This window comes from Acinonyx jubatus, chromosome A1 (genome assembly GCF_027475565.1).
Source record: "Acinonyx jubatus isolate Ajub_Pintada_27869175 chromosome A1, VMU_Ajub_asm_v1.0, whole genome shotgun sequence".
NCBI classification, from domain to species: Eukaryota; Metazoa; Chordata; class Mammalia; order Carnivora; family Felidae; genus Acinonyx; species Acinonyx jubatus.
Genome location: NC_069380.1, coordinates 193,409,314 through 193,432,243, shown reverse-complemented (window position 1 = coordinate 193,432,243; position 22,930 = coordinate 193,409,314). Strand labels below are relative to the sequence as shown.

The window sequence follows — 22,930 nt, the reverse complement described above, 5'->3', positions numbered from 1 at the left end:
GTCAAAATACTTGGAAGTACCCTCACCGATTCACATTTGGCATTATTAGAAATTAAATCAAATTTTCTAAGTCCTTCTAGATTAATTTTGAAATCTTTAAAAAACAAAAATAAAAATTAAAAAAAAGCAAGCAACCCAGAGGAAGCTCTCTAGAGGAAAAAACAATTTTCTCCAGAGAAGTTAAAAAAGGGTCCTGTGGGTTATGTCCATCCCAGAAATACATAGTTTACCCAAGTGACATGGAATTGGCTTCAGGAAAAATAGACTTTTGGATAATTTTTGCTTGTTTCTCTTTAAAGTGACTTGGATAATATGGCAGTGACTTTTTAAAGCTCCCATTTTTCAACCACCTCCTGGCAGCTCCATGCCAAGTGCCTTCTGTGCATTCTCTTATTCCAACCTCACAACTAACCACAAGCACTTACGAAAAAGGCCTGGGCCGTTTTCCCATCCTAGAATGGATACAGAGATAAAAATCAGAACAGTCTAAAGCCAAAAACTTACATTTATACATAATTTGATTCTAACTGCTACTGACCTCAAGGTGAGCTACCGAAGGACAAAGCACAAAAATCTAGAAATAAGCCTATGACAACGTTTGGAAAATTGACCCGTTTTAATTTTTTAAAAACAAAAACACACAACACAACATCAAATTATTCTTGCCGTCTACAATTCAGTTATATCCAAACATTCTAAGACCAAACAGAGTCCTCTGCCCAGCAGCAGGGGACTACGAGGAGAGAGACGCTGAAGACACACGAGGGTGAATGCTAGAGGACAGTCCCAGCCGCGGGCCACAGCCTTCCAGCCCGACGCACGCCACCACTTCCACTTCACAGTTTGTTCACATGGTTTACGGGAAGCTCTTTAAAATCATTTCATCCCAGACGCCAGATTTCTTCAACAACACAGAGCTCCACATCGGTGTTTCCATCCGACTGATAGAACTAGAAAGCGGTTTTTGTTTTCATCTTGTTTTAGCAGGGCAGAGAAGTGAAACTAGCCGCCAGATGCCTTTAGTAATAAATGAGGAGAGGAGAGGTAAGGAAGGATCTGGGCTCTGCTGGGTGCTGGCTTCTACTTGTCTCCTTGAGAACGTGACTTCCGAAGTGTTAAATCACACTCATGCCACTACAATGATTAGTACTAGTAATCTTTTCTCAGATGATAAAAAGGAAAAGTACCCAATGGACATAAAAATGGTCAAAAAGATCTTAGCGCAGGTCAATTTTTCCCCCCCAAAAAAGATACAAAATGAACATATAATTGGGATGGTAACTCCGTTAGACATTCCAATTCACCCAGTCGCTTGTTCGTTCGCCATACAAGTAAGGAGAACAGGCATTGAGTTTTATTAGCAATGTTATAGCAGTAACCAGATGTGTTAATGGCAGCTTATTTGAGGTCCATCAATCCTTGGAACACGTGTAGGAAAGCATGGCTGTCGTTCTCTGACTGCCCACATCTGAACACATTCAGCTACCACGGAAACTACAAAGGAAGGAAAAAATATATTTATTCCAAGATTCATTTACTGGGATTTTTGAGCGCCCTTTCTTCCGTAAAGCCCTGGTGTGCTGATAGTGTGCTAGGGACTGCTGTGTTTCCCAGCATGAGCTCCCATCCTCTGAGGGTCCTGAGAAGGATAGTGGATTGGTCCTGGAGCCCTCATGAAAGGAGGGGGTGGTCCCATTGGGTGGAACATGTGTGGCCCAAAACCTGCAGATGGGAGAGGACAAATTTGTTAGGCTTGCCGTTTCCTGGACAACCTTTCAAACCTGTGAATCTTTCTAAGGTCAAAACCACCTAGCCGTAAGTCAAATTGACAAGGGGCTTCAGAAAATGTCAGTTCACAGACTTGCTTAGGCATGTCTACCTGTAGTACTTCCTCGGCTTTAGAAAGCTTTCCCCTCAGACCAGGTTAAAAGAAAACTCCACAGGACCCAAAGGGATCTGGTAGTATGTCATCTGAGCCTTTGGTGCCTAACACGCCAAGCCTACCAGACACGATGCAATCAGGATTTGGGAAGTGAGGAAGGAACCAGGCTGATGCCAGACTCTGTCACCACCAACCTCAATGCTTTATACTAGAATGGAAGGTGTTCAGAAACCAGGACTTTGTTACAGAGTATGGGAACTCTGCCACAGGAGAACCGGCTATTTGTGACTTACCTACACTGTTCAGGTGGCCACTGACATTTTCTAGAGCAGCGCTACACAAAGTGCTGGTCCTGGAACTGCTTATTACTGCCCCCGCCACCCCAAGATAAAGTCAAATGTAACTTGAGCCAAACAGGGGACAAACTGATGAGCGATCACTATAATCCAGTAACTCCCATTCTGACCATACACACTCAGATCTTTAGAAAACTGGCAACTTTCTCCTCCTTGGCAGGCCAGGGAAAAAAATGAAAGATCAGGGATCCTAACAAATCAGGCTTACTTACAGCCCTCTACGGGGCAAACTCAGAGGATTTAGCCACGATAATGAGGTGTGGAGACAGGACTCTCACAAAGATTTTTCTGAGCTAAATGAGACCTATTTACTAAGAAAGAAGATGGATGTTACCTGGGGGTGGGGGCGGGGCAATACCAGGGGGTGGCGGCAGGGCTATGTTCACCACGGCTGGAGGACCACTTGGGGGTAGGTTGAAGTAGTTGGCAGAGGCTTCTTCTTCGGCTGCAGGAGGAGGCGGAAGAGCTGGAGAAGAGAAAACAGCCAACGGTCAAAGGGAAGACGACCGTGCAACAATGTTTGACCGTGCAACAATGTTTCTACCTCCTTTAAGCCTGGGGCTCCTGCTGTGGGAAAAGAGTTGCTACAGTAGCCAGAGACCTGCCTGGGTCTCTCCTGACACTGAGGAACAGGAGGGCGGTGTGAGCATTTGAAGTCAGCAAGCTACCCAGTAGGCAGGAAGTTTGCACTCACCTCCTGGCAGTCCTGGAACCGGCTCTAGCTTGATCCCAGAGTCTGTGGTTCCATCCTTCTCTTTTTCTTTTCCTCTGGCTGCTTGGGACCTGGGCGACAGACACACACACACACACACACACACACACACACACACACACAATGTCAGCACTCTGTCCCACCTTCTCTCACACCTCTGCTTCTCATGTTTCCCAGTCAAATAGAGTTCCTTTGCTCCTTGCCTCCTTTTCAGAGAATACTCTTTTCCCATAAATGCCACAGTGCAGAGTAGACAGAAGCAAATGTTTTAAAGCCAGAAAGACCTGGATTCAAACTCTGCTGGAAATGCTGTTAAGGACAAGAAGCAGCGACCTATGTGTGTTTGGCACAGTGCTTAATCAGCACACAGGAAGCACCCACAAGGGGCGCTCCTTCCTGGTTCCAAGCTGGAAACATGTTCTCCCTTTGAACCTTCAGGGTATTTCACTTGAGTCTCTCTTATGCAATCATCACTTTCAAACTTCAATTAGCTATTCTCCATTGGACAACCAGCCCCTAGAGGGCAGAAACTAGGTCTAACGCATTTGTAAACTCTCAAATCCAATCTTTCTTGCCCTGATGTTATATTTGGCCTATAATAGCTGGTCACAAAAGGTAAGAGCCTTCAAAGGAGTAGATTACAACGGCAAAGCCCTGAATAAATTTCCAAAGCAGGATCCTCCCAATGTCCACAGTGTTAGAGAAGTGTCAGAGAATGAAACATTGTTTTTAACGGTCCTACTGACTTAAACCCATTCACCAAAAGCATACTAGCCCCCAGATAATGAAACACTTCCTTGAAAATCTCAATAAAGACATCGTAAAATAGCCCAATTCTCACCTTCCCCATTTCACGTTGAGTCTACGGCCATTGACAATCAACTTATTAAAGGACTTCTCTGCAGCCACCTCTGCAGCCTGCCTCGTGGCAAACTGGATGAATGCACACTGCTGTCTCTGTACGACGGTGATCGTCCGGATCTCCCCAAACTGGTAGAAGTGATTTCTGAAGGGATACAGACAGAGAAACAGGAGAGTTAATGACACTCCCAGGAGGTTGCAGTGGATTATTCACTCTTGCACTCATTCACACACAAGGCAGGTGGCCCCCTGGCCATCTGCCTAACTACCTGCAGGTAATTCCCCCAGTACCCTGCCCTACTGTGGGTACTACTTACTGAGAGAGAGTATAAGAAAAATAGTGAGTAAATAAAGGTTTACAAACATCTCAGGGATTGTTCCATGGAGGAAAAGAGGCTCCAGTATCCAGGTTTCGTAGGGACCCTAAACCCTCCATAAGGGGCTGGCAAACTCAGCCCCGCGGCTCATGAGCCAAGAACATTGTAAAAAGTTTGTTTTTTAATTAAAAAAAAAAAAAAAAAAAATTTTTTTTTTAAACGTTTATTTATTATTGAAAGACAGAGAGAGACAGAGCATGAGCGGGGGGGGACAGAGAGAGAGGGAGGAAGACACAGAATCCTAAGCGGGCTCCAGGCTCTGAGCTGTCAGCACAGAGCCCGACGCGGGGCTCGAACCCACAAACCATGAGATCATGACCTGAGCTGAAGTCAGACGCTTAACCGACTGAGCTACCCAGGCGCCCCATTTTTTAATCTTTTCAAACATTTATTTTTGAGAGACAGAGAGACAGAGTGTGAGTGGGGGAGGGGCAGAGAGAGAGGGAGACACAGAATCCGAAGCAGGATCCAGGCTCCAAGCTGTCAGCACAGAGCCCAATGCGGGGCTCCAACTCATGAACCGCGAGATCATGACCTGAGCTAAAGTCAGACGTTTAACTGACAGCCACCCAGGCACCTTTAAAAAAGTTTTTTAAGGCTATGTAACAACAACAACAATGAAACAAAAGGGAGGGGCAGGGAAAGCGTCGGCCAGCAGTAGGGACTGTCTAGCTCACTTAGACCGGGTTTAATGGAGACAGGCTACCAAGGGCCGGTTATACACTTATAGGAGATAAGTGGGTAATTTCCATCACTATCTGTCTAGATGTCCCATTGGCCAAGCAAAATACAAGCCAAGAATAATATAAACATAGCAAACAGAAATCTCTTTAAAAAGCCAACAATTTAAACCATGAGAGTTTTATAACTGCCAAGTTCTCCCTCCTTGACATAATTAATCATTCTTGGATATGTGCCATATTTAAAAGACCCTATTTGGCTATTAGGTCAAATAGAATCTCATGTGATTATTATCACGTGGAAGGATCAGGTAAGCACTATAAGCACTGCTGATGAACATTACTATTCTGGCAAGAGAAAGGACACGTTTATAAAAATTCTTGTTAGCATGACTAATTAGCATAACTATAGAGAGGCTAAAGAAAAATGTACTTTGTACAGAATTATCCCGTTGCCTGTGTTTTTGCCCAAAAAAGTATTTCAGGGCAGTTAAAAGCAGAGAGCTCATAAAATTTTATCTACAAACCTTAGATCAGTCTCAGTAATGGTATCGCCTAGACCACCAACATACAGCGTGGTGATAGTCTTGTCCTCTGGTGGGTCCAGACGAGGCATTGTTGAAGCCCGCTTTAGAAGCTTATCTGCCACAGGGTCATTGATCCCATAATATCGGTCTTTAATGTTCTGATCAGCAAGGGGGTCATCCGGATCTGTTGGCTTCTCATGCCTATGGTTCAAGACAGAACAACACATGAAGGTAAAACAAAGGAAAAGAATTTACAGGTTATCACCCAATAGTAGCTACATACATATACCCTGAAATGCCTTCTGAACTAGAAACCATGGCCATACCAAAACATAAGTAACACAACAAAGCTAACACCAAAAGGATTTACTGTATCACACAAACACTTGCCAGCCTCCTAAAAGCCATTTAAATGACCATCTATGGTAACAGAGTTTCCTTATAAAGAAATGCTTTTGGCACACTCTGCTTCAAAACAAAAAGTAATCAAAACATGGTTACCCTTCTCTAGGGCAATGGTTCTTAACGAACCTGAAGTCCTGCATTCCATGGAGAGTCTCATTAAGGCTGTGGACCAGCCCCAGAAAAAAGTATAGATAATTTTTTTTTTTTTTTTTTTTTTGGTGGGTGTGGGGTTAACCAATACCCAATCAAGAACTTCTGATCCAGACGCTTGGCGGTCTTGACTGAAACATACTCACATACCTGTGAGAGGTCTGGCCTTCCTTTGATTTCAACTACACACTGAGATTTAAACCATGACATACTTCTCAGGCAGAAACTTTTAGAGTCAACATCGTATTATATGGCAAAATAACTTAGTTTCCCAAGGCTTGGTTACGAGTAAAAGTCCCATTACAAGTAAAAACAATTTAATCAAGCTCTTCTAAATTTAATAGTCCTAAGACATGAGATATACGACACTAATTGCATAAACTTGTTTATCACATTTTTAAAATATTTATTAAAAAAATTTTTTTTTAATGTTTATTTTTGAAGGAGAGAGACAGAACGTGAGTGGGAGAGGGGCAGCGAGAGGGAGACACAGAATCCAAAGCAGACTCCAGGCTCTGAGGTATCAGCACAGAGCCTGACATGGGGCTCAAACTCACAATCTGTGAGATCATGACCCGAGTGAAGTCAGTTGCCCAACCGACCGAGCCACCCAGGCGCCCCAAATTTTTTTAATATTTATTTTTGAGAGAGAGAGACAGAGTGTGTGCAAGCAGGGGAGGGGCAAAGAGAGAGAGGGAGACACAGAATCCAAAGCAGGCTCCAGGTTCTGAGCTGTCAGCACAGAGCTCGACATGGGACTCAAACCCACGAATTGTGAGATCATGAGCCAAAGTCAGAGGCTTAACCGACTGAACCACCCAAGTGCCCCTAAACTTGTAGATTTTAAAGCAGAAATAGTTTAAGCTAGCATCTCCCATTTCTTAGATGACTAATTATCTAAAAGCAAATAATGAAAATAGAATTCAGCTCTTGCCTGTATGGACACTCCTCTCCTCTCTTACATTCTCCTTTTACCCAGAAGGAGCAAATGTGGGGTCGATTCCTTTTGTAGTAGGGTGTGGTCCGGGCTAGTTTGAGTAGCATGTCACTGGTGGATGTGGCTTTCCCCAACATGCCAACTGGCCGTGTTCCATCAGAGTTAGAAATCTACAGAGGGATGACAAGTTCAAAAGATAAATTACACAGACTGTATCAATCCACTAGGATTCTACCAAATATAAATTTACTTCAAGAAAGTGGCAGCACACCTCTCTCTCCATATTCTGTGTGTAGTATTCTTTGTTGACATCTGACTTTGGCATATCATCCTTAAAAGACAATCCTGCATCCCGAACCTGGATGGGCAGGCCTGGTACAAAGGAAAGGAGGAAAAAACCTCAAGATACATTTTAAAACAAATCCATATTGAACATGCACATGGAATACAACATCGTTGTTCCCTCCTCCAGCTTTCTAGGTATCAGAGGCTTTATTATTTTTTTAATGTTTATTTATTTTGAAAGAGAGAGAGAGAGAGAGTGAGCAGGGAGGAGGAGTAGAGAGAGGGGAGAGGGAAAATCCAAACCTGATGCAGGGCTCAATCCCATGAACCATGAGACCATGACCTGAGCTGAAATTAAGAGTCCAATGCTCAACCAACTGAGCCACCCACGCGCCCCCAGAGGCTTTATTTTTATTCGAAATCTTTATTACCATCAGGCCAAAACTACCAAAGAGCATTCTATGCAACTGTCGAAATTCCTAAGCTGTCATGAAATTTGAAATGAAGGTTTTAGAAAATCTTTTAGATGAACAAACTTTGGTTATGGTCAGATTTGACCTGTAATTAATGAAGTACCTAGCTTTTACTGGAACAGGATTTATTTAAATAAACATAAAAAGTGGGTTATTTTTAGGCTGGTGTTCTAGATCCTTTGGATAGTCATAGTCAGTAAGAGTCACTATATTCCAGAACCAGAACACTTCTTTTAACAAACGTGTAAGTAAATAATATTAAACAATATATGACCAGGACTCTGATTAGCAGCTAACTTTCTTAACATACATAAACTTATATTTTCCCTTTTATTTTATTGTATAGTAGAAACTCTTATTGAAAAAGTATTTTTCTCATAAACAAAAAGTCACTTGTAGTTAAAAAAAAAAAAATCACTCCCAAATTACTTTTAAAATAGGAGCAGTTATAGCACATCAGTCCCCAAAACATAGAAATCTAAAGCACAATTAGCCTATGCTTCTGGTAGGGATTGTGGGAAAGAGCTTTGGATTTTGAAAGAAGCCCAAGGCAAAGACATTATCTACCATAGGAACAATGCCTTTGCCTCACTTTGGCTACATGGATGTACAGAGAGGTTTGGGCCAGTCCTGATTAATTCCCAACTTTTCCTTGAGTTAAGTTCCTCCCCTTGTCCGGAAGGGCTCTAGGATGGCCTGGCACGATTCTCCTCTTCCTAGGAAAAGCAGAGCACAAAAGGCACTCCAAAGGGGGATCAGAACTGGAGATGGGGTGAGAAGTAGGAAACAAAGACTAATTTGTCATCTAGGGCACCTGCATCTGCATGGTTTTAGATCTGTTAGACAGGGCAAACACACCATATTCTAGGTCCAAGAGGCACGTCTGACAGACATTCTTCAATTTACTGCAGGTTTGGCACACTTCAGTCTTCTTGAAACGCATGCGGACACCGGGGCACCAGCGAAATACTGTGAATGGCCTGGCACAGATCTGGAAAACAAAATAAGAGCCCTGATGGTGGTCTGGCCAATCAAGCTAGGGGATTTAATAACAACAGGGGATTTAAAGAAAGGATCCTTGACTCTAGGGTTTAGAAGAGCTCTTAGCAATCATGTAGTCTAAACACCATCTGACATTTTGATTCCATTTAGAACACCCATCCCCAGGAGTTAAAAAATTAACACAGTACAGAAATGAAATACTCAAAAGTCAAAGTCCTCCCCACACTAGAGGTAACCACCATTAACATATGACCCTTAATCTTTTGGGGGGACAGTGGGGAATGCCATATACTCCTTTAAGAATCTTATGACAGCTATGACCTTCCTCCTCTGCTAAAATCCTCACTTGGAAGCTCCTGGGTGGCTCAGTCGGTTAAGCATCTGACCTCGGCTCAGGTCATGATCTCACAGTTCGTGAGTTTGAGCCCTGTCTCAAGCTCTGTGCTGACAGCTCAGAGCCTGGAGCCCACTTCGGATTCTGTGTCTTCCTCTCTCTCTGCTCCTCCCCAGCTCGTGCTCTGTCTCTCAAATATAAATTAATGTCAAAAAAAATTTTAAATCCTCATGTGCACGGTCAGACAACAACACTCAGTATACCATCTTTGAGGGTTCAAAGCCCATTCACAGATGCCAGGTTAAGAACCTTTACATTAAAGGCCTCACTTTCTTACCTCTCACACTAAACAGTTAACAGTCAGTGAGTACATAAATGATAAATGAAAGTCTGTGAAGCATTGACTTTTACTGGAGAAGCTCAAAGCCCAGCAAATTGAAAAGAAAAGGAAAATCAAATCAAATCATTACTCTTTAAGAGACATGCTTACTTTGCATTCCTTCCCATACTTTTCTTTGGTCTGAAACAGAAAAAAATAGAAAACAGCAGGTTACAGAAAGAAAAAAACTAGATGTCTGCTCCTTCCCTAAATACAATCTAAAATGTGTCTGGAGATCCCCGGCATCCTAATGAGGTGTGTATCTGTGTGTGGGGACCACCTCTTTTGGGGGGTGGGGGGGGCGGGCAGGGGATGACAGAGATATATTCTAACTACCTGCTATGAATTATACTCTCTTAAGAATCTTATGGATCTAATACTGGGTAAATATGTATGTTTCCACTGCCACAACTCTTCTGCTCACTTCTGGCTCCCAAGTTCTCGTTTAAGAACTAAAATTCCTAATAGTGTCCACAGTCCCCAAATCATGGAGGACGTAGCTATGGCTAGCCCATTTTACAAAGTTTAGTCAGAGGTACCTATTATACCCTCCTGTGCAGACAATCTGTATACAGTCAATCAAGATCTCTGAGACGGATCACAACACAGCCCTATTCTAATTATTAAATGTTAACTGCTGGTGATTTTACCCTTATTCATAAGGATTTTACCCTTATTCATAAGGTTACCTTACACTAAACAGATTACAAGGTGCAGTGGCCAAAAGGCATTGGATTAGGAATCAGGACACCGAGTTTCTCCTCCTTCCTTGCTAAGGTCCCTGGAGTCAGCCTATCTGAATTTATATCCAAGCTCTGCTCCTTGCTTGCCATACCGAAAAAACATAAGCCGTATTTGCCTGGTTAATACACCTCACTCTTAGATAAATGCTCAACAAATATTAGCTGTTGTTATGACTCCTGGATCTCAGGAATGCCGCCGAGTTCCAAAGACAGAATAAGCATGACAGTCCTTTGCAAATCGTCCTGTGTTTTGGGTTAGTAAAGGAGCATCATTGCTTTGGCTTGGCTAGGAGAAGCATTTCACGGACAGCGTGTAGGTAACACAACAATGACAGAACCTGAAGAACTCTCGTTTCACACGCGATTACTCACCATTCGAATATATGGGTTTTCTCCAAGACATGTCTGGCACAGAATGGGGAAGTCCTGGTGAAAGTGGGAAATCTGGTTGAAAGCCAGGCTCGGAAGACCCTGCCATCTCAGCCACACTCGTGGGGACGGGGGGAGGGAGGGGAGGCGAGGAGCGAGGGTGGGGGACAGGGTAGGGCAGGAACCCGAGGTTCTGCACGGGCCCGGTTGCGGGAGGGGGCGCTGTCTGCACTTCCGGCAAGCGGCGGGAAAAAAAGACCAGCTCGAAATGAGAGGAGAGGGCAGGGGTGGGAAGGGGGCAGGTCCCGGACCCTGGCTAAGCCCCCATCCCTCCAAGCCCGAAGGAGGGCCGCCCTCCAGCCTCCTGCTTTGGCCGAGCTAGGCCGCAGCGCTGGCTCCTTCCCGGAATTCCTTCGGCCGATCCACAGCCTCGGCCCTGCCCGCCCCAAAGAGGCCCGGCTTCGCCGCCTCTCTCCGTCCTCCTCCGGCAGGCATACTCACCGCATCCTCCCAGTTCTGCCTGTTGTAGGTGTTGGAACCCAGAGAAGTCGCCATCTTGAGAGCGTCTGGAGGCAGTGGCGGCTTCCGAGTTGGGAGAGAGGACCGCCACAATCCCGTCAGGCCCCGAGGCTGGTTCCCGGCCCGTTGACGTCTTATTTATGCGTCTTGGGCGCCCTTGGGGGCGGGCCTCGTGCGTAATGACGTCGCCCGGAATTTCTTCGCTTAACAATTCGGCGGCCTGGTGGGTTTCCCTGGTCCTGTCTTTGAGTTGGTTCGTGCTTAGGAAGAAGAGCCGAAGTACAATAGATTTATTTTAAAATTGAGCGAAAGAATAGAGGAACAAGCAAGGAATGAGGGGATGGGATTCAAACAGCGTTAGCTCCCGTGGAGCGTTTATTATGCCAAACGTTGGACGAACGTCTTGACGTGCCAGTGTCTTATTTCTCACAATAAACTCTGTAAAGTTGCCGGTTTTAACAAGCAAAAACACAGAACGTCTAAAGTTGAATTTCAGATAAACAACCATATTTTAGTATAAATATGTCCCAAATAGATTTATACTAAAATAATGACTCGTTTATCTGAAAGTCAAATTTAGCTGGATATCCTTATTGTATCTGGCAAACCACTACCCTCTAGGCAAGTGTGATTGTCCCTGTTTTATAGAAAAGGAGAGTGAGGCTTAGAGCCAGTAATTAACTTGCTTCTTCTGGTAGTGTAGCTAATAAATGGTGAAGCCACAAATACAAAGACAATAGTAGTGTTTTCCCTCTTGAAATTTAAAGGGTCTTATGCATCAACACATGCATCGTTACATCGTTTTTTGGACAACTCATTACAGCACTGCCACTATTTTAGGAATTCAAGCATTCTGTACACTTACAGTGTATCATTAAAATACCTATTATGTTCAAGTCACCACAGTTTTTTTTTTTTTTAATGTTTATTCATTTTTGAGAGAGACACACACACACAGAGCACGAGCAGGGGAGGGGCAGAGAGGGAGAGGAGACACAGAATCCAAAGCAGGCTCCAGGCTCCAAGCTGTCAGCACAGAGCCCAACGCGGGGCTCGAACCCACAAGCTGTGAGATCATGACCTGAGCTGAAGTCAGATGTTTAATCGACTGAGCCACCCAGGCGCCCCTAAGTCACCACAGTTTTTAAAAAATCAGGTTGAACTTACGTACAGTAAAAGTTTACCTTTTAGTTGTATAGTTATGAATTTTTACATATATTCACTACAAATATAGAATAGTTTCATCACTCCAAAAAGTTTCCTCGTGACCAAGTTAATTCCCCTCTCCCCACACACAGTCCTGACAAGCACTGATCTGTTCTGTCCCTATAGTTTTGCTGTTTCCAGAAAATCATAAGTGGAGTCCTATTATAGCCTTTTGGGTCTGATTTCTTTTTCTTCCAGTATAGTATTTGAGAGTCTTCCATATTCTTTTCATTGCTGAGATTCTTGGATGTACTGGGTGGGTTAAAAAAAAATCCATATGCCAGTTGATGGTCATTTGAGTTCCAGATTTCAGTGAATATAAATAAAGCCGTTATAAACATTCACATACATGTTATTGCATGGACATAGGTTTTCACTTGTAAATACCAAGGAGTGGGATTACTTGATCATATGGTAAGTGTATATTTTCCTGTATGGCAAAGTGCTTGGATTTAGCTGAGCTTCTTTATGGTTTGTTATCTTTTTTTTTTTTTTTAAGATTTAAAAACAATTTTTTTGTATAGAAAACTCTATGCCCAGCATGGGGCTCAAAACCACAACCCAGAGATCAAGAGTCGCGTGCTGTAACGACTGAACCAGCCAGGTGCCCCTATGGTTTGTTATCGTTTGCTGTTTGGCAAATTCTTAGACATCATTTCTTTACTCTTCTGCCTAGTTTCTTCTCTATCCGGGACTCCAATTACACACATCAGACCACGCGATACTGTCCCATAGCTCTTGAAAACTGTGGTGTTATTTCCTCCCTTTTTAGGAGGAGGCGGTTCAATTATGGATAATTTCTGTTGACCGATCTCCAAGTTTCCTGATTATTTCCTTAGCTATGACAATTCTACTGATGAGCCTGTAAAAGATATTCTTCCTCTCTGATCCTGTTTTTTATTTCAATTTGTCTCTTACAGTTTCCACCTCTCTGCTGAAACATGTCCATACATATTATCCATATTTTCAACTACTTTTTTCAACATATCAATCAGAGTTTGAATCCTTGATAGTTCCAACATCTGGGTCATATCTGTATACGGTCTTATTGTTTTGTCTGTGAAAAATGAGTTGTTTCTTCCTTGCTTCTTTGTGTAACTCAATTTTTTTTTTATTGAATGCCAGTCATTGCTTATGTAGCAGTAGACTGAGGTAGATGCTGGGAAGCGGGCAGATCTGTCAGGCCACATGTGTGGGGTTTGGTCAATCTAGTCAGAAATTGAACTGGGGTTGGGTTTTGTTGTTGCTATGGTTGCCTTCCATGCATTACAGATTTCGTATCCTCTAGCATTATTTTGTGCTTTAGGATGGGGTTGAAGAACTTTTCTCAAGTGTTCATATTTTATCCTTAGCGTTCAGCTGTCCTGCACACCCGAACCTTAGTGGTGAGTCTCTGTGGCCTTGCTTTTCCCCCAGCAGCTGTTGTTATTAGTTCCTTGCTAGGTCGGTAGTTGAGAATTTGTTGGAGGTTCTTTGTTCCAGTTCAACTTCCGTCTTTAGTGGGTCCTTTGTGGCCAGGCCTCACGAGTGGTTTTTTTTTTCTTAACATTCCTGCCCCTGCTGTCTATGACAGCCAAACTGTGACTTGTGCCTGTAGCCGGCCTTGTCAGGGAGAGTTTCCTACCCTTCCTGCAGTGGTAGAACTTTAATGGTATTGGTTGCTATAGATTTTTGGGGCTCAGGACTGAATCTTGTCCTCTGTCCCCAAGAGTAGAAGCTTTTTCTTACCGTGCCCCAGCAGCAGTGGGTCTTTACCTGTGCCCTGGGGAGACATGATTTTCTGTTCCTCCCCCAGTGGCCTTTTTCTCCTTATGAGGGAGGGGCCTGGGCAGGAGGAGGCAGGCTCTCAGGCCTTTCCTACAGAAGCAGCAGATCTCTTCTGCGGCCTCCAAACCAAGGAGGCCCTATAGAGCCCCAGCACTCTCCCCTCCCTGCAGGTCTTTCTCATGAATACCTGGTGGAGATTCCGGAAAGAGCTTGTGAATGCATGCAAGCTCCCTGAGTGTCTTAGGCTCCCAGGGATTTTGTACTGTTTTGTTAGCCCAAATATGACCGTTCAAACAATTCTTTAAGATTTTTGTTGATTTCCTCTTACCTGCTTATAATGGTCAACACTTCTTCCTCCCATGCTGTGCATGTCTGATCTCTCCTTGGAGGGGTCTGTCCCTCCCTGCTCCCCGCGCCGCCCCCCGCCCTTGAAATTCAAGCTATTTGGCTGCTCTGCCACATCAGCTCTCTGATAGATCCAGTAAAATTTATGACTTTCTCATCTATCCACCTTTTCTTTTTTGAGTGGGGGCGGGGGGTGACACTCTTTCCAGATACCCGTATCATGGGCAGAAGTGATTTCACTCCTGAGTGATTTCATTTCAAAATATAGTTTAAGAGGAAACTTTCTATCACTTCTGTAAATGGAAAATAGTATCACATATTTAGATGCAGCCTTAAAAACAAATAGAATGAAAATGAAACAGCCTTTTTTTTAGTAAGTAGCTACTGTTGTCTGCCAAAGACTCTGAATTAGAAGCCTAGGTTTAAAAAAGAAGAGGAAGTGTTTAGATGTTACAAACATGAGTATTGATACTTTTTCCTTGATTTAACCAGAAGGATAGGGATAAAAACATGAGGAAAATATTTTTTCACTGGTTGATTCTCTATTATTTAATGTTACTTTTTATTATTTTTTAATGTTTATTTATGAGAGAGACAGAGACAGAATGTGAGCAGGGGAGGGGCAGAGAGAAAGGGAGACAAAATCTGGAGCAGCCTCCAGGCTCTGAGCAAGCTGTCAGCACAAAGCCTGACATGGGGCTTGAACTCACAAACTGCGAGATCATGACCTGAGCCGAAGTCAGACACCCAAGTGAGCCACCCAGGCGCCCCTAATGTTACTTTTTAAAAAATGTTTGCTTATTTTGAGAGAGAGAGAGAGAGCGTGCATGCAAATGGGGGATGGGCAGAGAAAGAGGGGGAGACAGAATCCCAAGCAGGCTCCTCACTGTCAGTGCAGAGCCCGATGTAGGGCTCAAACTCACAAACTGTGAGAGCATGACCTGAGCCAAAACCAAGAGTTGGACGCTTAACCGACTGAACCACCCAGGTGCCCCTAATGGTTTTTGTTGTTGTTGTTGTTGTTTTTTGTTGTTGTTTTTTTTTAGCGTTTATTTATATTGAGAGAGAATCATAAGCAGGCTCCACGCTGTCAGTGCAGAGCTCAACACAGGCTTGATCCCATGAATGAGATCATGACCTGAGGCGAGAACAAGAGTCAGATGCTTAACTGACCCACCCAGGCACCCCTAATGTTACTTTCATTTAATACTTAAAGTCATTATCTTGTGTGGGTGTCTCACACTGTGAAATATATTTTGCTGTAGATGTCCCTGATCACCAGAAAATGAGGATAAACAAAGTTAAGTAAAGCAACTGAACAAGCGACTCAGCTCTAATTGTTTTTAGTTTGATGAAATAAAGGAAAAACAGATGAGAAGGGGTCCTGAATTTGGCTCTGAAGGAGCCTACAATCCAGTAACTGAACTACACACATACAAAACCCCATAAAGAAGGAAGAGGTAAATGTTCTTAAGAGATACAGTGTTGTGGATCAAGGTCACATCTAGATGAGAGGAAGGGAGAGATGGGAGGAGAGAGCAGGGAAGTAATTCTAGAGACGGCACACAGAGAAGGAAGAGTATTCTAGGTAGAGAAAACAACAGAACAAGAATGCTCAAGGCAAGCACGATATTTGGCTTATGACAAAAAAGAAGCATAGGTATATTAAAAAAAAAAAAAGCTAGAAGATCAACAGGTACATACATAAGGAAAAGGATAACATTAATACAAGAAATTAAGGTGCCTACTATCAGGTATTGTAGGCTCTGCAGATACAGCAATTAAAAAATGAAAGACAGGGGCGCCTGGGTGGCTCAGTCGGTTAAGCGTCCGACTTCAGCTCAGGTCACGATCTCGCGGTCCGTGAGTTTGAGCCCCGCGTCAGGCTCTGGGCTGATGGCTCAGAGCCTGGAGCCTGTTTCCGATTCTGTGTCTCCCTCTCTCTCTGCTCCTCCCCCGTTCATGCTCTGTCTCTCTCTGTCCCAAAAATAAATAAACGTTGAAAAAAAAAAAATGAAAGACAGAATCCCTGCACTACAGAGCTTATGTTCTAGTGTCATGTGTCAGAAAATAAAGTATATCATTATGCTGGTGTTTAGTGCTATGCAAAAAAAAAGCAAACAAGTAGCCAAGGGGATAGGAAATGTGCTTAGGGACGGCAGTTTTCCACCATTGAGTAGGGTGGTCAGGGAAAGCCTCACTAAGAAGGAAATATTTGAGCAAAGGCCTGATTGTGATGACCGTGTAAGTTATACAGATACCTGGGAGGAGTTTTCCAAGCAGATGGAACAGCCCATGCAAAGGCCCTGAGAAGACCCCTGACTGGGTGACTCAGCAACAGCAGAAACTGGCGTGGTTGGGGTGGAGGGAGCATGGGGAAGTAATAGATGAATTCAAGGAGGCAGTAGTGGGGTTTCACATCACATAGGTTCATGTCATGTAGGACCTCACAAGCTACTGTAAGGAGTTTGTATTTTTTTGTTCTACCAAGCTCAAAAGCTTGAGTTTGAAGTGGAAGAATGCCTTATTCACTCTGGCTGCTGTGTTGAACATGGACTAACAGGTGGGGCCAGGGGCCAGGGTGGTTTCCAGACCAGTTTAGATGCTACTGCAATATCCTAGGGTTTTATAGAGCCTATGGTGATTTGGCCCAGGAGAATAACGTTGGAGAGCATGTGACGTCACAGTTTGAAGACACAGCTGGTAGGATTTGCTGACATACTGCATGTGGCATGTAGAGTCAAGGTTGATGCTAAGGTTTTTGTTGTGAGCAACTGAAAGGATACAGGTGCCATTTAGAGATGAATGCAGGAGGGGCAGACGTGGTGAGAGGAAATCCACTGTGATTTTGAACTTTCAGAGACTATTCTAGAGTTGGTATGTAAATTTAATAGGTAGTGTGAAAATGGTGAGATCACTAAGAGTGAGCAGAGACAAAAGCATAAGGAATGAGACCTGGCACACTCCAAGCTTGGGACGACGGGAAAGGGCCAGCAAAGGATATGCAAGAAAAGTTGCCAGTAAGATGGAAGCAAAATCAGCTGTGTTCTGGAAACCAAGAGAAAACAGGTTTTCAAGAAGGGAGAGATCAGCTGCCAGATGCTAGTGAAAGATTAAGTAGATAAGGACGGAGAATTAGCCATGTGGATTGCTAAAGAACTTGACAAGAGCAATTTTGGTGACATGCTGGGGTGGCAGCCTAGGTGGAATGGGCTCAGGTGAGTACAGGAGACGGAACTAAAAGTTTTTGAAGGAGTTCTGCTGAAAAGGGAGGAGAGAAATGGGGTGGCAGCTGAAGAGGGGCGTGAGGTCAGCTCCTAAGATAAGAGAGATCCTAGCACGTATATGGCAACGATGCAGGAGAGAGGAGGGGGCACTGCTGAAGGGGCGTCTGGGGACGGGTGAGAGGACGAGACTGACTGTGCCAGGTGGTGGGGCCAGCTTTAGACAGGGGCGCACATGGGTCACCCACAGTCCTGGGGCGGGGGGAAGGCAGGGTCACAGAAGTCCAGGTGAAGGTGGAGTGGCGGCCACTTGTTGGGGGTGGGCCATTCTGGGCAGCTGCAAGTAAGCTTTGGGAGCAACAACGCAGGATAAAAGCTGAACATAACATTTATATCATGGTTCTGAGAAGACGTCGATAAGGAGCTCAGGCAACATCTACCTGTATGTTACAGGGAACGGACTTGACACGAGGTTTTAGCTTTGTTCACTGAAAGAAATGGAAGAGGGAGCAGGCCCCACCACCTCTCAGACTAACTCTCTTCAAGCCAGTCTTTGGACTCTGAGCCGTGCTATTCCAATCAGCCCTCAGGAAAGCAAACAAAAGACACGCTCAAGCTTTGTCTGCTTTATTTCACTACATTAAGTTAAGCTATAAGGCAAAACAGGAACCTGTGATTCATAAGGATCAAGGAGTGCCTCTCATTCCCAAAAGGGACCAAAAAGGATGTTTCTTCACAAATATGCATGACATTTACTTAGCTCATTACACCTATAAGCACTGTGAACAAAAGAAACCTTTGGTGGGCTAATCAAACCACAAATCCAAAGTAACCTAAAGTTTCCAAAACTGTAGTTTCTGGTGCTAATGCCATCTTATTCGCCTGCAGAGGTGCACACTGCCTGTGCACTGGCAGTCTTGCACCTGATCTAATATAAACAAGTAACAAAATTCCGAATTCACCAGCTGCAGGTGTTGAGCCGTTTCTACTAATACACAGAATACTGGCTTGCACTGAAAATTATCTTGAGGAAACATTCATACAATGACTCTGTTATTCTTCACGTTAATTTGACTTCTAAAGGCAAAAAAAAAATCTGTGATCAAAAGTATTTTTGTGTTTCTGTGTCACCTGGGGGTGATGAGACCCATGGCTTCAACATTATCACTTTTGGGAACAAACACTAGCTACATGCCGTAAACGCACAATATACAACTGTTGTACAGTCTGCAGATGTGTAAACACAGGAAGCCATTCTCCGCTCTGACGTCCAGCTTCTCCACCAGCAAATGTGGAGCAGTGGCGTCAGAGCAGGCTCTAGCAGGTAGTGAAATAAAAACTTGACACTGTGGGGTCACAAAAAATTAAACTGTATCTACAGTCTGCAAATTATCATTATACAACCCCCTGCCCCAACTCCTAAGAGGCTAAACCTTACTGACTACTCTCATAATGTTAGAGATATGTGTATTTTTTTCTCATACTGCAGCATATATATTACTCTGTGGAATATTGTTTCATAAAGTCGGCTTAAGCTTTAGAGTACAATTTAGTGTCTTTCAAAGGCTTCCTAAGTATTTTTATCTTCCAGAGGGAGCTAATAAGTTACTATGCCCTGTCTATGTTCTAGACTACTACGTATCTTAATTGTTAACTAAAGGCTTGAACTTAAAAACAAAACGAGGACAAACAGGAAATTTCTCTTCTCCCCAAAAATGTGTTGGCCACTTGCTAACAATACATTTACAGACAATGTGGTGCAGCTGGTCTACTTGGTCAAATCTCACTTTAGAAAACACAGAAATTAAGGTCAGCAACCCAACTCCAGGATACCAAGAGAAAACAGCACGTGTGCTGTTAAGCAAGTATGCTGAACTGTTTTATGGTTTACAATCAAAATGGTCTTATTTGACACACCATATGATAAAAGTCTTAAACTCAGGAAGAGGAAAGATTCCTTATCTTAATATCTAGTTTGGGATTCAAGAGATTTTAATCGTTATGTAACCCTTCAAATCAGTGGAAAGAACCTTAGTTTTGGATCATGCTAAAAATCTGCATTCTAGAAGTGAACTTGTCCACCAAGTTTTCTTTGGGCTCTTTCCAGGTGCCAAATGTCCAGAACAACTTATTGAGTTAAAGAGGCAGGGCAGAGAGGAGGGGAAGGGAGTGAGACACAGAAGGGCTGCCTCCCAGTGACAGCGGTAACCCCTGGATATTGTGGCAACATTTAAAATGAATGGGATTCGCCACCCCCTTGACATGACATGTGATTGCTTGCTTCTTCAATTCTTCTCAAAAGAGTTCCATGTTCTAACAACAAAGAAATTTTAAGAGGAACTGATAAGTAAGTATCCTGTATTCACTTAGAAAAAGGCAAATGGGAGCGCCTTGAGAATCTCACGGGTTTTTTCAAACACCGCAAAACTAAAGACGATGTGACAATTTCTACTTTTCTGTCCAGTGGAAACCTAAGCAAGATGGGAGCCATGGCAACCAGTGAAGGGTATGTTTAGAGTGCTAGATTATAGCTAAATGGGATGCAGAGAGCAGACCAGTGCTGGATCATTAACAGCAGGTCCACCTTTCAGTTACCATTTTAGGTTTCATCTGTGAGACCGTGATCCCTTGTGAGATCAGACTGGGAGACAGTATGGTCAGAATTTCTCAGGTGGTAAATCTAATGCCACGCCAAAGAAGAGCCACCACCCCCTTTTTTTGGGAGGGAACTATGCTGCTGTTATTCGACGTGCGGGGTTCAGTAAGGGAGACAGTAATTCACTGGTATTAGCAGAAGTGAGAGCAAGAGAACAGGAGTTACCCTGTGTTCCCAACGCCTTGCCTGTGCCCCCACCTTCCTAGGAATAGGATTCAGTAGTGCCTGGGTACATCGTTACAAACAAGGCTTAATGAAGCAGCAGCTTCCACATTTTAACGTGGGCTCGTGGTGGTACTGTCCTTTGGGATCCGCCCCACTGGTGGCACCTTTTAAGGGAGAAGTGGGCCCAAGCTGAGTTCCACATGCTGGGTGAGCCAGATGACTTCTGTGCCCTGGTCACTTTCTTCGATGGGGCGGATGGGGGCTGCCAGGTTTTTAAAATCATGCTTCATCTTAAAGCACACGGTCACTTCACCCTCCTCACGTTGTGGGGTCACTTTGATGAAGATACCCACTTTGTTGGCCTTTCTGAAGGCTATAATGCTATGAAAAAAAGAAGCACAGTATTAGGCAGGTCACAAGTCAGCCAAGCCACTAAGACTTACATTTTATCTGATGACAAGTTATGACCACCATTCCGTTTATCAGGGATGAAGCATTCTTTCAGCAAAATGTCAATCTATCTTTTTAATATTGTAAAAGTAAAATACAGTTGTGGAAAATTCAAATGGGAAAATGTAAGTTCTCCCTCATTTTCCCCCTCAGCACACAGGGAAAAACTACAAACACTTTGGTTCTTAACCTACCAGATATTTTTCTATAAACTTATACTTTTCTGCTTTTCAAACCAACACAAAAGGGGCACACTATTCTGTTAACTTGGTTTTTTCCTCTCAGTTTATCACAAACACCTTTCCATACTGGTATATACAGATCTTCTCCATTCTACTTAACGACTGCATAGTATTTTCTCATAGAGTTACTATAGTTGGTATATACTGACGTTATTGCCAGTTTTCCTCTGTTATAGACAATGGTGCTACGACTACCCCTTTACATTTATCTTTGTGTGCATGTGGTAATATTTCTATAGGATACAGACTGATATTAACTCAGAGCTGTAACGGAATTTCTGGAACACCACAGATTAATGTGTTTTTGTAAATAAGCTCTGTAAATTAGAAATTTTTAGAACAGAAAAATAATCTCTTTAGTTGAAGTTTCAATTTTCATCTTCTGTGACATGCACTTGAACTTTGTGCCTCAGTAACTTAGTTTCAAACAAAAAGCTAAAGGGCAATGAGACAGAATTTGATCTACTATCAAATGATACTCACTCTAAGAAAACTTACTGGATTAAAACAATTACCTACTTATATAGTATTATATAGTATTAATTTCCAAATACCTGAAAGTCCTAAAAGTACAATGTGAAATATAGTTCATTCAATTTTTTATTAAATCTGTCACGTAACCTGACTAGAATTTGTTACCGCAGATGATCTTTTCAGAAACCAACCTTGGTTTAACAAATTTCTATTACCTAATTAATGTCATTTAAGGACCCACATAAAGCAAGGATTACAGAGAATGAATTCTGTATTGGACTAACTCAATGCATTTTGTACTACAGTAAATAACTGAACCCTTGATTTATATCAGATTCATTAAAAAAAAAAACTCGGAAAAAATTAGTGTCTTTTTAGCCTGACTTCTCAGGTAACCACTAATATCTGGGAAGCTTTTAAAAAAAAAATTCAGATTTCTGGTGCCCCGCTAGACCTGCTAAAGAGAGTATCTGGGTCGGGGCCTGGGACTATACAGACTCAAAACAAAACAAAACAAAACAAAACAAAACAAAACAAAACAAAACACCTGCCTGATGCTTTCTGAAGTTCACTCAAGTTTGCTAATCATTGTACTAATCTCATCTTTGCCCTTTATCCACACCGCCCCGCCAACCCCATCCCACGTTATTTCTTCTTTCTAACGTCTTACTGAGGAAGCTTTGGATCATTCTGTTTAAAAAGCTTATGTGTTCCTTGTGCCTGTATGTGAAGCTATTCTTTCAGCTCCAAGCCCACCTTCTACATCTTGCTTTGTGACACAGGATTCTGCTGTCCATGTTTCTGCTTTGTAGGCTGGCTCCCGACAGGGAGCTTAGGAGGGGTCTAAAGGAGACTAGAAATCTGAAGGGGTAGGGGCTTGCTCCTGCCTATGAGCTTCCTATTTGTGCGGGGTTCCTGTGGGCATCATTCCAGCAATGCTTCCCTCAGGAAGGAGCAGTTTCCAGCTGCAGCTTTAGACTGGTGTACTGATGTACGCTCACCCAGGGAAAGGTTTGGTTGTTACTTCTCAGTTATTAGGTATGAGAGAGTAAAATCTTTTAGTCAAAGGGCAGGGGATGAGCGGTACATGGACAAATCTAATGATAAAACTATAGGGAGAGAACACTGGATCCTGTCCACACTATTAAAAATCATGTACTTGAAATTTTTTATTAAGAGGGACAAATATATTTAAAAGGAAAAAAAGGTTAAAAAACGGCTTACAGAATGATCCCAATGATGGAAGAAATACATGGAAGGCCAAAGACCAAAATGTTAATGGTGCTTTTCTCTGGTAGTGGGATTTTATTTTATATTCTTCTTCATCATTGTAGATGCATTCAGCAAATTGCTATAGTAATTATTTTTATCATAGGAAAAAAGTATCTCAAAAAACCAGGATGAGAAAAC

At 43.1% G+C, this 22,930-nt stretch overlaps 2 protein-coding genes across 3 annotated transcripts in view; both read right to left on the bottom strand.

Annotated features, from left to right (window-relative positions):
• Window positions 1-597: 597 nt before the first annotated feature.
• Window positions 598-11,131, bottom strand: RBM22 (RNA binding motif protein 22). Its single transcript, XM_027077274.2, has 11 exons — window positions 10,974-11,131; window positions 10,476-10,529; window positions 9,472-9,501; window positions 8,504-8,636; window positions 7,159-7,259; window positions 6,885-7,057; window positions 5,396-5,596; window positions 3,792-3,956; window positions 2,933-3,021; window positions 2,573-2,704; window positions 598-1,722 (listed from the first exon to the last, which is right to left on the bottom strand). The coding sequence occupies exons 1-11, from the start codon at window positions 11,025-11,027 to the stop codon at window positions 1,592-1,594; spliced, it is 1,263 nt and encodes a 420-aa protein (XP_026933075.1). The 5' UTR covers window positions 11,028-11,131; the 3' UTR covers window positions 598-1,591.
• Window positions 11,132-18,144: 7,013 nt separating this feature from the next.
• The window catches only part of DCTN4 (dynactin subunit 4), a 31,569-nt gene continuing 26,783 nt past the window's right edge, over window positions 18,145-22,930 (bottom strand). For both annotated transcript variants that reach the window (XM_015083578.3, XM_015083579.3), the window contains one exon: window positions 18,145-20,735. In XM_015083578.3, the coding sequence (XP_014939064.2) occupies window positions 20,522-20,735 (214 nt within the window). In that variant the 3' untranslated portion in view covers window positions 18,145-20,521. The remainder of the gene's footprint in view (window positions 20,736-22,930) is intronic.

Coding starts and splice junctions, on each gene's coding strand:
- RBM22 (XM_027077274.2), bottom strand. CDS start 11,027: ATGGCGACTTCTCTGGGTTCCAACACCTACAACAGGCAGAACTGGGAG. Junction 7,058..7,158: donor CACAGAATATGGAGAGAGAG/GTGTGCTGCCAC, acceptor ATCCCTCTGTAG/ATTTCTAACTCTGATGGAAC. Junction 5,597..6,884: donor GGAGAGGAGTGTCCATACAG/GCAAGAGCTGAA, acceptor CTTGAACCATAG/GCATGAGAAGCCAACAGATC.